Source organism: Akebia trifoliata, chromosome 2 (assembly GCF_017979445.1).
Source record: "Akebia trifoliata isolate Shusen 1 chromosome 2, ASM1797944v1, whole genome shotgun sequence".
NCBI lineage: Eukaryota > Viridiplantae > Streptophyta > Magnoliopsida > Ranunculales > Lardizabalaceae > Akebia > Akebia trifoliata.
In genome coordinates, this window is record NC_141376.1 from 26,504,368 (window position 1) to 26,519,960 (window position 15,593).

Sequence of the window (15,593 nt, forward strand, 5' to 3'; positions counted from 1 at the left end):
TGTTTGATTTTTTTTTAATTTGACCGCCTTCAAGTTACTCCTAAACACATCTTTTTTTATCTGCATAGGAGAACATGATTTTTAACGTGTTCTTGAAATAGAAGGGATTTAGTAGTCTAGTTATTACACATGGTCTAAAGCTAGTCTAGGAATCATCAATTGAGTAGTACTAGAGAAAAAGTCGTCCCAATCACCACTATTCAAAAACTATCCAATGTACAAAGGGTGGGATCTTTTTGTTATTAAAGGCTTCAATGTGTCTGCTTATGGAGCCTGGTGCTGGGCGGTCATTTGTGAAGCAAACAGTCATCTCGTGAACTGGGTTAAACTGATCTTCTGAATATTCCCCTTGGAAGTGAAGTTCTCTCCTGGAGCAGCAACAAAAAGGTGATACACCTGGGTCGGAGGCTGAAAAGAAGAGGATCTGCTCTATAGGGTCAGTCAAGGTGGATGGCTGTGTTATCGAGTTGAAATCTTGGTTTGCTCAAATTAATAAGCTGGACAGTGGGTGGCATAACTTTAAGGGGTGCCGGGTGGAGATTATGGGCTTACCATTTTAGTTGTGGGACAAGCTGGTGTTCAAAAAAGTTGCAGAGCAAATGGGTGGTTTTTTAGAAGTAGATGCAACAACAACGAATCTGGGTGAGCAATCGGCTGCGAGAATCCATGTTGGGCGGAGAAAATGGAGAATACCTTGTGGCCTTTTGATCTGCTCGGAAGGCATCGAATACTATATTGGGATCAATAAAGCGGATGATGAAGCTGCAGCTACAGTTAGAGTTTTGAGGCAGAAACCCATGGATATTGGAGGCCAGAACTCAATTTGGGATGGGTAGTAGGGCCAAAACCCAAGACAGGATCCTCGCGAATTTAGAAATATTGACCTTAGTGGAGGCAGATCCAGAAGAGGGGATCCAGCAAGCTTTGCTGATGTCAGTGGAGACTGGAGCTTGTGTGCCACTAAAGATTCCGTCACTTGTAGAAGTTGGAGTTACAAGGAGGTGTGTTGGGGAAGATGAGCCTAGAAATAACACTTTGGGTGTGGCAGTAGCAAAACCAAGAGACTTTTCAAATTTTGAATTTGATTTCAAGGTTGACACATGTCGAGCATGTGGCAGCGTTCCCGAGGTAGTGGAGGATCATGTGGTGGAGTGGAATGAGAGGGAAGGGGTGTAAGTAGTTGTACATCAGGAAGAGTCTTGTAGGACAGATGACGAGTATTCTGCGGCTGCTGCAGAGGAATTGATTGTGCTTCAGGATGGTGCGGAGGATTTCGTTTACAGGGACATAGAGAACTTGTATGAGAAGGTTCCTTTGTCCTTATATGCTGAGGGCGACGTGGAAAATGCAGGATCCTCTACGCTTGTAGGGGCAAATCACGAGGTTAGTAGCAGACTCGTGTGTTGGGCAAATAGTATTGGGCAAGCCTGCTGGTGTTGTGGCAGATTTGGATCTGGATCCTAGTTCTTTCGAGAAGCCCAAGGACTTTCCCACTTTGGATGAAAGGGGAGACTCAACAAACATGTTCTCCTTTGAGGAGTTAGTCTTGGATCTGGACCCAAATTTGAGCCCATTTGAAAACGGGGAGGCTTTGACTTGTATTCATTTGATGCTAGCTGGCTTTTGGCAGAGGCCCAATCATCAGGTTCTTTTTGTTTGGGGTCTGATTCGGCCCCTGTTCTTTCAAAGAAGACTAGGATCGAATGTGCCTTGGCGTGGAAGGAACAGCTCGAAGCGATTTTTCTGGGGGCTATGCCTGATCATGAGAGATCGACCGCGAGTCGTCTCTTGATCTCTGGTATAACAGTTCAAGAAGGGAAGTTGGAGCTCTTTGAACTGAAAGGATCCCTTCCGTCCTTCGTGCCTTGTCTCTAGTTTTCTTGTTGGGGTTATCCAAAAGGGCTGCAGCTAGGAATGTAAGAAGAAGTTTGTGTTTCCCATGGTTCTGGAGGTCAGTTGGCGATTTGTATGGCTGATAATGTTCGAACGAAGGATTTTGGAGAGTGTTCCAATGGATTGGCACAGGAACTTGTCATTGTGAGCATGCCTGAGTGGGAAGATGAGGATCAATAGGGCCTAAAAGCTGTGTCAGAAGAATTTTTGGCAAACTTGTTGGAGTCAGGTCTAATAGTAGGGATGTCAATTAGGAGAGAAAAGGATGAAACTGTGATTTTACTGGATGTCACCTTCAAAATTGGGAAAGAAGCACAATTGTGTATGAAGAAGGTGGTTGGAAGGTGGCCAAACATTGAAACAACAGGGACTGGGGGCCATTCTAATCAAAGAGCTTTAAGTTTGGCCCCTCAAGAGAGATTTGAAACTGAGCTAGCAAATTTGCGGGTAATGAAACCGTTGTTGGACGCAGCCACTAAAGCAAAGAGGAAGAACATCAGACTTCAGAGAGCTACAGGATCTCCAAAGATCAGTGGCGGAGTTCCTGATAAAATCAATAATGGGCACAAGGATCAGGCGTACGTCGACGAATCCAACATCGGATCATTCACCTATTGTCTTGGTTGCAGGACTATACAGGAATCGCCCCCAACTCCGTTTAGGTTTGAGAATATGTGGCTGTCCCATCCCAATTTTAATGACTTGATCACGCTTTGGTGGAATGAGCATAGTTTCGAGGGGAGACTAGGCACAATCTTCCGATTTAACCTGAAAAGTTTAAATGAGAGATTGAAACAATGGAATGTTGACACCTTTGGTAGCATTGATGCTAGAAAAAAAGAGATTTTGAAGGAGTTGGAATGTTTAGACAAGAAAGAAGAGACAAACGGCCTTAGCGAAGAGAAAATGATATGTCGGGTTAATTTAAAACCAAAATTTCAAAAAACTACAGACCGGGAGGAAATAAGTTGGAGGCAAAAATTGAGAATACGATGGTTGAAGGAAGGAGATAGTAATACCAAAATTTTCCACAAGATGGCTAGTCATGGCAATTAAGCTAATTTTATCTTGCGTTTGAAGTTAGAAGGGGGCGTGGAAAGAGGGGGAGGATGAGGTGGTGGAAGGCATAGTGGAGTTTTATAGAACATTGTATACAGGACAATTCCCTGATAGACCTCGTTTGGACAATCTTTCTTTTGATAGGATCTCCAATGAGAATCAATGTTGGTTGGAGCGTCCTTTAGACGAGAAAGAGATTTTTGCTGCAATTTCGAGTATGGATGGTGAGAAGGCGCTGAGTTAGGAAGGATTCTCCGTGACTTTTTTCAAGAGTAATTGGGAAACTTTGAAAACGGATTTATTGGCAGTGTTCGATGACTTCTTTGCCGAGGGCTTTTTGGACCATGGGTCTAACTGCAGTTTGTGGCTCTCATTCCGAAAAGCTTCGAGATGGAGGAAATATCGGATTTGAGACCAATTAGTTTGGTGTGCTCGGTGTATAAGATCATTTCCAAAGTGTTGGTTGCAAGACTAAGAACAGTGATTCCAAACATCATTAGATCAACTCAAGGGGCTTTTGTGCAGGGGAGATAGATTCTAGATGGCGTCTTGATAGCTAATGAATGCATCGATTCAAGAAAGAAGTCGAATGAGCCAATTTTGATTGCAAAGTTGATCTCTAAAAAGCTTTCAATCATGTGAATTGAAATTTCCTAAAATATCTGATGAGGAGAATGAGTTTCAGTAACAAATGGATTACATGGATTTTGAATGAATCACTAATTCCTCCTTCTCGATTTTGGTGAAGGGGTCTCCTTCCGATTTCTTTCGGAGTTCAAGGGTCTTCGACTATGTGATCCGCTATCACCTTTTTTCTTTATTATAGTCGGGAAAGCTTTGGGGTGGATGTTAGCCAAAGCGGTGGAGACTAGAAATATTACTGGGTTCCGTGCAAGCACGGGGGGTATTCCTAATTCACATATTCAATTTGCAAATGATACACTTGCGTTTTTGGATCACTCAACTAGACAGGTCCATGTTTTGAGTGGGATCCTTGGTTGCTTTGAGGCTATTTCGAGCATTCCAGTGAATTACAAGAAGAATAAGCTTTATGCAGTAGGCCAAACTACATGGTTAGAGATGTTGGTGGCTTTGATTGGGTTTCAGGTTGGCAATTTTCCCTTCTCCTACCTAGGTCTACCCTTGGGTTGTAGATATAACAACAAAGAGTTATGGGATCTAGTGTTGAAAAGGGTGAGGAAGAAGTTGAGCCATTGGAAAGCATACCTTTCAAAAGGAGGTAAGTTGACACTTATTAGAAGCACATTGTCATCAGTTCCAATTACTTCATTTCCCTCTTCTCATTGCTGAAAAGTATGGAGTTGAAGCTCGACAAATTGTGTAGGGATTCTTTTTGGCATGATAGAGATGGGACGAAGAAGTTGCACTGTGTGGTGGAAGAAGGTGTGCTCTCCCAAGAGTAGTGGAGGTTTGGGTATCAAAGATTTTAACACAATGAACTCGGCTCTTTTAGGGAAGTGGCTTTGGAGATTTGGAAATGAAGATGGCAGCTTCTGGAGGAGCGTAATAAAAGATAAATTCGGGATTCGAAGAAATGGGTGGGAGAGTGGCTTGGTTAATAGTGCTCATGGGTATGGGGTGTGGAAAGGTATTCTAAGAAGGCTTCTATTGTAACGTAAGAAGGTTAAATTTAAAGTGGGAAGGGGCGACCGGGTTCGATTTTGAGAGGATTGGTGGTGCGGGAACCAAGCTCTAAAGTTATAGTTCCCGGAGTTGTTTGAAGTTTCTTTGAAAAAGGAGAAGTATTTTCTTCCTTTATTCATAGAGTTGGTGAGGGGATCAACTAGGATTTTGGGTTTAGATAGCCTTTTAATGACTGGGAGCTAGAAAGTTTAGTGAGATTTACAGATTGTGTGAACTCTGAGCGAATGAACTATGATGTGGAGGACAGTCGGGTTTGGGTGGGCACAAAAGATGGTAATTTCACCGTGCGATCATTGTATTTAAGCGGAGTTCAGAGTGGCGATTACAATTTTCCTCACACCATGATTTGGAGTGCTTCTATCGCTTCCAAGGTTTCAATGTTTATGTGGCATGCCACTCTTGGGAGGTTGCCAACCATTGATCTTATGAGAAAGAAAGGGTTTTATCTCACAAATTTTTGTTGTTATGCAAGAAAGACAAGGAGTTAGTGAATCATCTTCTTCATTGCAAGTTCGTGAGTAAGATTTGGAACCATTTTTTTGTTTTGTTTGATTTGGTGGGGGTGTCTTCCATACTCTTGGAAAGACTTGTTGGCAAGTTGGCTGGATTCGGGAAGGTACTTCTTAAAGGCGAAACGCACCCTTTGGGGATTATTACCTTGTGCGTAAGTTGGAGCATTTGGAAGGAAAGGAATCGTCGTGTGTTTGAGGATAAAGAAGAGGATTTGCAAGATGTGGTCGTGTAGATCCTAGCTTTGTTATTTTTTTGGTGTAAAAGGTTTAAAGAATTTAGTGGTATATTCTTTGAAGATTTCCTTGTGAGGTGGGAAAGGGTTTGTAATCTAGATTTGGGGTAGTCTTCTTGGTGTTGTTCATGGTTTTTATCTGCATTTTGGTAGGTTTGTTTTCCTTGTTCCTTTCGATTGGTCTCCTCGACCTCCGTCGTTTTAATGAAATCAAGATCATCTTTATCTATCAAAAAAAAAAATTCCTGTTGACAAAACTACTTGTAGACTTTCTAGCTCCCAATCATTAAAAGATATAAATCAAAATAAGATGATTTAGACTCCTAACTAATTATAATTCATTTGTACTGAAAGTTAAATATTATGTGTAATTTTTTTATTAGTGACTTATTGTATGACTAATGAATGGTGATTTCCACCGAAATATCGTATTTTTGTACTTAAGTATAATTAATTCAATCAAAATTTTCTATTCATAGAAATATTTTGCAAAATGATAGTGATTTCCACCGAAATATAGACAAAAGAAAAGTGTTGATTAAATTTCGTCTTGGACCTTGTGGAAATGAAATATTTCAACATATTTTGTTGAAGAAATTTAATACTATGGTTCCTACTTATTTCTTGTAATTCTACACAACTCTATTTCTTAACATTTTCTTCTAGTTATAAGTTTTTTTTCTAGTAGTGTCTCACCCTATTTGGACAAATCTGCAACCACTTTAATCTTGAAAACCCTTAAAACCCATCCCTAAGATAATTCCTTTTAGTCAAAATTCTCATAAATTCAGGGGTACTTTGTTTGACATCTTTAATTTTAGATGGGCCGAGTTACTGAGGATAAAAAACTTTTGGTTGTAGTGAATTTCTCTCTCATCAATTCCTTGATTTCTAATAAATCTCTTACCTGTCAAAAGGGGGGAAAAGGTCAGCATGACATAATTGATTTTTTTTAATTTTTAAAAAATTAAAGGGTTGTTATTCAGAGGGAAAGATTGCAGTACATGGAATGATGGGCATTGTCCAAGAGACCAATCCCTAGGATCCAATCAGATGGAAAGTTGTATTTTGCCATTTCAGCCTAGCTAGTGATACAAAATGGGTGGCCATCTAGAAAACCTTCCTCCCATTATAAGATTCTGCCAATGTTAACCAATGCAGAACAGCTGAAAGTGTGGATGGCCTTCTAAAAAACCAGTTGATGTTCCAACTAAGTTCCCCTTGTGATTTTAGTTCCATATTCCATGTTCCATAGCTAATAACTACTGTCTGCTAATTTCTTTACTTGAGGCAATCTATTGACTGTTGACTTCCTTATTAATTTTCTGATTTTTGACACTTAAACTTCCTTTGTGATTCTCAGAATTAGTGAACAAAATGTTCCTCAAAGAAAGGGTTTTTTGTCTGGTTTGGCCCTGCGTTTTCCTTTTGTTTTCTCTCTTTTGAGGAGAGACCATACCGAATCTGAAGACCCTATACCAGCTCATTCTCTTAGAAATCCATATCCCTCAGAAGTGATGAGTTCATCGGATGGTGGGAATATGCTAAATTTGAATTCTGTGGATGTTACTAATGGAAGTCATGATCTGGACTCTGAAGAGCTACAGACACTATTGGGCAGCAGTTATGATGAAATTCATGCTTCGAGGTTCGTTGATTCACCTCTCTTGTCTTACTTTCTTTGTGGCAGTACTCTAATGCATTGAGATGTGATACTATGTGATTGTGGAGAATGCAGTAGTGAAGTTAAAAAAAGTGAGATTGGGATTAACAACTCTGCTTCTAATGTTTATGATCGAACTTTTGAAGGTATGTACAGCATGAGAGAATATTCTTTGAATTTCATGTGATTCTGAACCACTGAAGTCGAATTCTATAATTTATGTTTGTGGTTTTATCAATGATTTAAACATGAGTTGGACTATTTGCACTCACCTTTTTGCTTGTCTCACCCACTTAAATGTAATTTTCTAAATTACTCGCCACGCTCACTTAAAAAAAAAAAAATTTGTAGGAAACTGAATTTATTGATAATTCTTGGATTGCTATTACAAATGCCCTAATAGGGTATTTATAGACCAACTATCCTATTACAAGAATATTCTAGAAAACTATCTTATTGTAGAAGATTACAAGAATATTCTAGAAACTATCCTATTGTAGAAGATTATAAGAATATACAAGAATATTCTAGAAACTATCCTATTGTAGAAGATTACAAGAATATTCTAGAAAGTTAAGAAAAATAAAAAATAATCAAGAATGTCCTATTTTCCTAAAATAAGCCTTGGAGATTTTTCAGCACTCCCCCTCAAGCTGGTGAATATATGCTTTCCATTCCCAGCTTGCTAATGACTTTTTGAAATGTGGTTCCAGGTAATCCTTTCGTTAGAACATCTGCAAGTTGCCCTTCTGTTGAAACGTATGGGGTGCAAATTAAACAATTGTCTAGTTTTTCCTTTATGAAATATCGATCCACTTCCACATGTTTTGTACGATCATGTTGCACTGGATTATGAGCAATATTGATGGCTGACTTGTTATCACAATACAACCTCATTGGACTGTCCCAGGTGATTCTAAGATCTTCCAGAATTATTTTGATCCATAGAAGTTCACAAATTCCTTGTGCCATTGCCCGAAACTCTGCCTCTGCACTTGATCTTGCTATAACCGGTTGTTTTTTACTTCTCCATGTAACTAGATTTCCTCCTAGAAATGTACAATAACCAGACGTCGATCTTCTATCCACCACAGACCCTGCATAATCTGAGTCTGTGTATGCTTCCAAACGCAAGTTTGCTCCCTTTTTAAATAAAATTCCCTTACCTGGACTACCTTTTAAGTATTGGAGGATGCGGTATACGGCTTGCAGGTGTATACTCTTAGGATTGTGCATGAATTGGCTAACCACACTAACAGAATATGCTATGTCAGGCCTAGTATGAGAGAGATAAATCAGTCTTCCAACCAATCGTTGATACATCCCTTTGTCTACAGTCTCATCTTTTGGAGCTTCACTTAGCCTATGATTTGCTTATATCAGTGTCTCCATGGGCCTGCAACCTATTTTTCCAGTTTCCTTGAGAAGATCTAGCACATACTTCTGTTGTGAGACAAATATTCCTTCCTTTGAACGAGCAACCTCTATACCTAGGAAATACTTCAACTTGCCTAGGTCCTTTATTTCAAACTCTTCTGCAAGACGTTTCTTGAGTGCTCCTTCTTCCTTTGCATCATTACTAGTGACAATAATATCATCCACATATACCAGTAGTGCAGTTACTCCTCCAAAGGCCGAGTGTTTTACGAATATATATATTTTGTTGTTCGGTAGACTAATTTTTGTTCAGTAGGAAGCTAGTAAAAACTTTCGTTGCGACTCAGCAGGATCCTACCAAATCCACCTAAACAGACTTGGTAGGAACGTACCGATTGGGACACTGTTGGAACCTACCAAATCCTTTTAGGTAGATTCAGTAGGTTCCTACCGAATCTATGTTGGTGAATCCAGTACTGACCTACCGAATGTAGACTTTATTTGATTTTTTATTATATTTTTTTGCTGCCAAGATTTTCGAACGACCCCTAGAATTAGGAGTTTAGGTTTTCACAATCATTTCTAACCTATTTTGCAAGCTCTAAGGTTTCCAAGGTAAATCCTTGTTGAAACTTTCATAGATGCAAAGAAGAAGAAAGAGAGAGAGAGAGAGAGAGAGAGAGAGAGAAGAATGAATCACATTTGGTAGGGGATGGTGGGTGAAAGCAGTAAAGTGTGTGAGACAAGCAAAAAAGTGGGTGCAAATAGCGCACCCCTTTAAACATCTGTACCTTACTATACGTAACAGCAATCTCTTATATTTCATCATCTCTCAATGTTGATTATAACTTCGAATCATAATTTGGTTGTATTGCCTAGGTGGACCTGTTTTTCAAAGGGAGACACTTAATTGCTGGAATGTTGGACCAGGTTTCGACGTTGCACAAGAATGGGCCAAAGAAAGGGCATCTATCTCTGGAGTTAGTCCTGTGCTCAATGACCAACCCTTTTACAATCTTCCAGTTGGTGTAAAACTCTCTGAAATCTCAACAGACAGTACTGAGTTCACGAACACTCCACAACCCTCGGAACCAAGAACTTCTGATGATCCAAGTGCAGAATCTCTGGGCACTAAAACTATGCCTTCTTGGGATGCATTAACTGATGCAGGTTTTGAAGCAGCAATAGATATTTATAATGCTGCATCCACACTTTTAAAGGGAAAATATGCTGACGCTCCGAGGAAGCAAGGATTGCTTTCTGTGCGCGCATCATCCATGCTGGTAAAACTGCAATCATGAAAGATGGATGTCTAGTTCCTGAGATACTGACCTTTAGGAGATGGGTATTTTAGAAACGCTCCGCTTTTAAATTGGTGATATTAGGTTTACCCCCTTGCAAAATGCAAGATTAGTTTTACCCCCTCCCCTTTCCCCTTTTTCCTTGATGAATTAACTGTGAAATTTTGATTTAATAATTTAAGTAAATGAAGAGCATTTTGCAACAAAAAAAAAAATTCAAAATTTCATCGTTAAATCATCAAGAAAATGCAACGTTGACTTACGGTCAAGGGGGGTAAACCTAATCTTTCATTTGGCACGAAGGTAAACCTAATATAATCAATTAACAGGGGGGCATTTCTAAAATACCCTTAGCAGATTACTTCAACCACATGTTTTTCATTGCTTTTAATTGGTTAGATTTATATAATACCATTATGACACAATTGAAACACAATCTTTTTTACTTTAATATTTGATGTATCATTAGTTCACAGCATTAAAGTATAACATGAATCTTTGTATTCTAACAATATTAGGCCCATCATCTAAACTTCTGGTAGGCTAGGTATGGAAATTACTCTTTTTTCTGACACTTCTATATGTGCATAATTGGGTGGATTTTTCAGAAGAATAATGCTGAAGTGACCTCAAGCTGGAACCTCATATCACACTTCATGATGTGAAAGTGGATAGCAACCATAGATTCTTTTTCACTCATATCTCGATGAAAATCATCTATGGTTCCTATCCACTTTCACGTCATGAAGTGCAATATGAGGTTCCAGCTTGAGGTCTCTCCAGCACAACTCTTTTTAGAAATCTATCTAATGCAGATAATTGATGATTAATTCAAGACCCTGTGATCTCTGTTCTGTCAATAAAATGCTGATTTGTTAGAGCAAAACAAAGGAGGAACAACTTGGGAAGAGTCCCTTTTCTCCTATGAAGAGTGAAACAAACTCCCTTTCTAGAAAAAAAAAAAAAAAAAGTTCAGGCAAATTTGCACTCTAGGAACTTTCTACAACATCGGATTATGATGCATCAAATAACCCCAAGTGGCATGGTACTACCGATCATTACTGATACAGATCCTTCATTTCCACACGAAGAGGGAGGTGAATTGGCATAGGAAATTTAAACCTCATCTTGTCTGGATTTGTTCCTAAAAGACAAAGACAAGTCAATTTTAACAACTAGGGAATCCAAACTATTAGAAAATAAGGGGCAAAAGTTCTTGTTGAAATATCCCATACAAGGAACCTTATTTGATATTTAATAACCCCTGACTAATAAGATCTCCATGATTTAGAAGGCCATTTTCTTGACTAACCAGCATGACCCAATTTTCTAAGAATTTAACCTTCCCATGTGCCATTAATTTTCAATGTTTATTTTAGGGTTGTAATGTTCACTGAACATGTAAACTCCAAATTCAGAAATCTAGATCCATGGTTTTGTTTGAGTCTTGATTCAATGTTTGACTTGTTTTCCTCACTAAATCTTGGAGTGGAAAATTGACTACTAGTAATTCATTAATTCTGTTCAATATTCACAAGTCAAAGTCATGCCATATGTTAGTTGGCACTCAAGGACAGAGTCACATGTGATAAATATTTCTATGCAGGAAGCTGAACGAGACTCGCATAAAAAGTGGAGTCCTATTATGGAGATGCAGTATCGAGGAGGAATCTACAAAGGACGTTGCCAAGGCGGACTTCCTGAAGGAAAAGTAATCTACCATGCACTCAACACAATCTTACCTCTTATTTTGTATCACAAGTTTGTTAATGTACCTAATTATTTGATTCTTTAGGGTTGTCTAACACTTGTGGATGGAAGCATTTATGATGGCATGTGGCGCTATGGTAAGAGATCAGGTCTGGGTACATTCTACTACAGTAATGGGGATGTGTTCCAAGGATCATGGAGAGATGACCTCATGCATGGGAAGGTGTGCCTGCTTATATCTGTTCGCAACTCTGTATTTGTTTCCGACTATATATGTTTGACCCTAAGAAATGTGTGATTCTGGTGCATCTGTGCATTCATGCCTTTGCCAAGTCCAAAATGTTTTGTGCATATTTATAGAATGTATTGATGTTTGCTTACTTTCATTTTTAGTATCAAATTTCCATAGATACATACTCATCTTGCACCTGGAACTAGATTACAGAACCTTTTGTTTCCATATCTGAAAATTAGGTTACTCGACTGTCAATTTTTAGCCTTCTAAATAAATAATACTTGGTTCTTGCTCACCCAATGTATAACTGCTTTCAAAAGGTATAATGTATTCTGCTGTAAACCTAGGATGGCTAAATGTCTATGTTCATACAGGGTTGGTTCTATTTCCACACTGGGGATCGATGGTTTGCAAACTTCTGGAAGGGAAAGGCAAATGGTGAAGGTCGCTTCTATTCAAAAGATGGAAAAATCTTTTTTGGCCATTTCCAAGATGGATGGCGACATGGCAGCAGCCTGTTCATTGATATTGATGGAACAAGGTAAGTATATATGGTTGACCATCTTGCACTCTTTTTTTTATTACTTAATGAATATGAAAGTAGTAGCCAACCAAACGCATTGGAGGGCTTCTACAAAGAAGCAAGTTTTTCTATCATAAGAATTATATTCTAATTTTATTTGCATTCGTATATGTAGGTTTGTTATCTTTCTTTGGAAGCTTTGCAGTAGAAGTGTTCCCTTCCTTCTTTTTTTTAAAATAATTCTATATGCTCAAATATGGAAAATATCCACAATGTAAAATATAATCAGAGCTTCTCCTTTGTTTGTCTCTTCTTTGTGCTCAATTGCTAGGATTCTCTATTGGTTCTAGAACTCTTGATTGCTATTTTTGCTATTTGATATGTTAGGCATACATTCTTCTAGCACTTGTTGCCTTTGAAGATTATTGAAGAAAGAAAAGGCAATATTGTTTGGATATGGAGGCTCGGCAAAGAATTGTATAGATAACAGGCTGAGAAAGGGTATTCAAAGTTGTGAACAACTCATGAGTAATTAGTGCTTACGCTACTATGAATAGAACTATAGACCACTACTGTCAAAAACGGTTTCTTAGGCAAACACCTCTCACCATAGGGGACTGTGATTTGCTGGCCCAAAACTCCCCTACTTGCCTCGGGGTAGCACTCCACCTTATTGAAAAGGATTAAAAGTTTGTGAGGAGTACATCATGCACTGAAGCTTCAAAACTTCCCATACCTTTTTTACTGCCTTGTGTCACTTGTGCACCTTATGTCATTTGTTGGTGATGACAGATTTGATAGGTTAAAAGTTCAATTTTGTTCTCTACATTTTGTTTCCCCTAATCCACCTAGTTACCTTACCTTGTAAATCGGAAAACTGTCTGATTTTTTACCAAGGTCATTGGACCTCCCTTTCCATGAGGAAATGATTACTTTACGGGATGAAGGTAAAAGAATTGAATACTTCTTCTGAGCATCAGAACTGCTCCAGTAAGAAAAACAATCATTTGTACCTGGTGAGGAGCATTGGCCTTCTCATTGTGTAGGGGAATAAAGTTAGGTAGTGCAAAGTGGACATACATATAGATATGTTTTAATGTGCTACATAGCTGCAATGTGCCAGATAGGAACCATGCATTGGTCGTGTGGAGTCAATCATGCACTCAGATGCCGGGAGTTTTCCATTTGGCTTCACTATATGCTACATGGTGCAATCTAAGTGAACCACCTCCGAGCACACAAGGGAGATGAGTATGTATATAAGGTTTGGCAGGTGCAAGGGAGTTAACCCATGGACATCATTGCTTCACTTTGATCATCGAAAATAATGCCTTGTTCGCTGATCATCAAGAGAAAATGAGTTGGCACTAAGTCCCAACTAAGGCCTGTTACACTATTTACAGCCTACGGTCAGATGATAGAGCTATTTAGGGTACATACAAGGAGAGAATTCATTTTTGTCTTTCCCTATTGAAGCAAGAGGATCTATCTGAATCTGTAATCTTGAACCTTACTTGTTTGACTTGCAATAAGGCAAACATTAAGTTAGAACCTTTGCATGCACCAAGTGCAAACAACAGTCTCAAAACTGCAAAATCCTGATTTCATCATAATGATATGTAGTATTATTGTTCATTTTTCTATTGTTATATGTAAGTTGAATGTAAGAGCACGACCTAAAAGAGGATTTGCAGTTCCTATTTCTTCCCTCATAAGTCAAGCATCATTCCTAATGCGTTTTCCACACATTTCAAAATGAGTTTATGCTTGTCGATGTTGTCTCTCCTTTTAATACCAAAAATAGCTTGTTATTACTGTGATCCTTGTCACAATAATCATTATCCTATCTCTTGTGTCTATTACTTACCATCAAATGTCTTTTATTTACAGGTGGGCTGAGATTTGGGATGAAGGTGTGCTATTAAGCCGTGAACAGTTGGAATTCTGAAATTAGGCCAGGGTAACACCATGTATAGAAAGTTCACTATCATGTTATTATATAAATGTATATTTTTTATAAATATTTTACTCAATATTTGATAGGGTTAGAAGTTTCAGAAAGGGCTGATTCTTATAGGATGATTTCCATATGGTCCCATGAGAAGCTCAGCTGAACGCAGGGGCGAAGCCAGGATTTTGCCCATGTGGGGGCAACCAAGAGTAGAAATTTTTTTGTGGGGACAAGTAAGAGTGAAAAGAAATATTTGGGGGGTGGGGTTCAACTACGAGTGGAAAAAAATTGTGGAGGCAATAGTGACATTTTTTTATTTGTTGCAATAGCTCACTAATCCATAGACTTTGAAAATTCTTGTGGGGACAACAGCCCCCACTGTAAATCCACCCCTGGCTGAACGTGTTCAATAGGTAAAAAGCATGTTAAACTGTTGTAATTTATAGTTAGTTTTGGGTTTAAATTGTCTTCCGGCTTCAATTCTTTTTTCTCGTTGCTTGATGGTGAATTTCAACTATCAATCATTTACCATACTATAAAATCAGTATAAAAAAAAATAGCAGAGTACTATGATATAGTTAAGTTACGTACCTTTGCTTTTGTTCTCCACTTTTATATAGTTTTTTGAAATTTTTGGTCATATCTTGTTTGGATTTGCTTGTATCACACTCCATTTTAAAATTGCAACATATGACTTCAAAGTTTTATTAACAACACTTTGTGCATGATTGGCATGTTTCGGTATTTGGTAATGATGCCATTGTGGCTCCTAATTTTTAAAACACGTCTAGTTACGACTCACACTCATTCCCAAGGTGTATGTGATTGCCATTTTGGCTTCTAAATTATAATGTTCTCTTCCTTGAAACTGTTTTGGAACTTGCACAAAAGAAGTTGAGAGTTACCTATCCTGATTTGGGGTTATTGATCTCCCAAGGGATCTTGTCGGTTGTTCAGATTTTGGACTCAGGTGGTTGCAGGCTAATTTCCTACCTCGAAAACAACAATGTTTTAAAGGATTGAACACCCGGTGATCAGACTAGGTTACATTTAAATTGGATTGGTTTTGTGAACCCTTTCAAAATATTGAGATAATTGTCAGAAAACAATATTTATTTTAGGGTGTGTTTGATTTCACATGGAAAATGTAGGTGGGAAAATCATTTTCCATGGGTTTGATTGGTTTTTTTTTAATTAATAGGTAAGCTTGTTATTAATGAGGTCGGTAACTTGGTGCTACGGGATTTAAACTTTACGTTTATGGTTTCATCATCTAAAGACTTTACCAAGTTAGTTGGCACCTACGGTTTTTCCTATTGGGAAATGATTTCGACTTTTTTCAAAAATTCAGCCTTTGCAACATCTCATTTTCCTACCTATCCTCATGTGAAAATGAAATCTAACCTCAAATTAAATCCTAATCCTTGTTGTTTTTCTTCTTCCACATCACCACAGTTCTTAGGACCGTCAA

General features: G+C 38.5%; 1 protein-coding gene across 2 annotated transcripts in view; it reads left to right on the top strand.

Moving 5' to 3' along the window:
- The window catches only part of LOC147409993 (protein ACCUMULATION AND REPLICATION OF CHLOROPLASTS 3, chloroplastic-like), a 76,903-nt gene extending 62,301 nt beyond the window's left edge, over positions 1 to 14,602 (top strand). The window contains exons 10-16 of one of the 2 annotated variants that reach the window (XM_086432186.1): positions 6,726 to 7,010; positions 7,101 to 7,171; positions 9,282 to 9,685; positions 11,310 to 11,414; positions 11,499 to 11,636; positions 12,023 to 12,189; positions 14,062 to 14,602. In XM_086432186.1, coding sequence (XP_086288312.1) covers positions 6,726 to 7,010; positions 7,101 to 7,171; positions 9,282 to 9,685; positions 11,310 to 11,414; positions 11,499 to 11,636; positions 12,023 to 12,189; positions 14,062 to 14,119 — 1,228 coding nt within the window. In that variant the 3' untranslated portion in view covers positions 14,120 to 14,602. The remainder of the gene's footprint in view (positions 1 to 6,725; positions 7,011 to 7,100; positions 7,172 to 9,281; positions 9,686 to 11,309; positions 11,415 to 11,498; positions 11,637 to 12,022; positions 12,190 to 14,061) is intronic. The other variant, XM_086432187.1, reaches the window with a different exon arrangement.
- Positions 14,603 to 15,593: the final 991 nt, after the last annotated feature.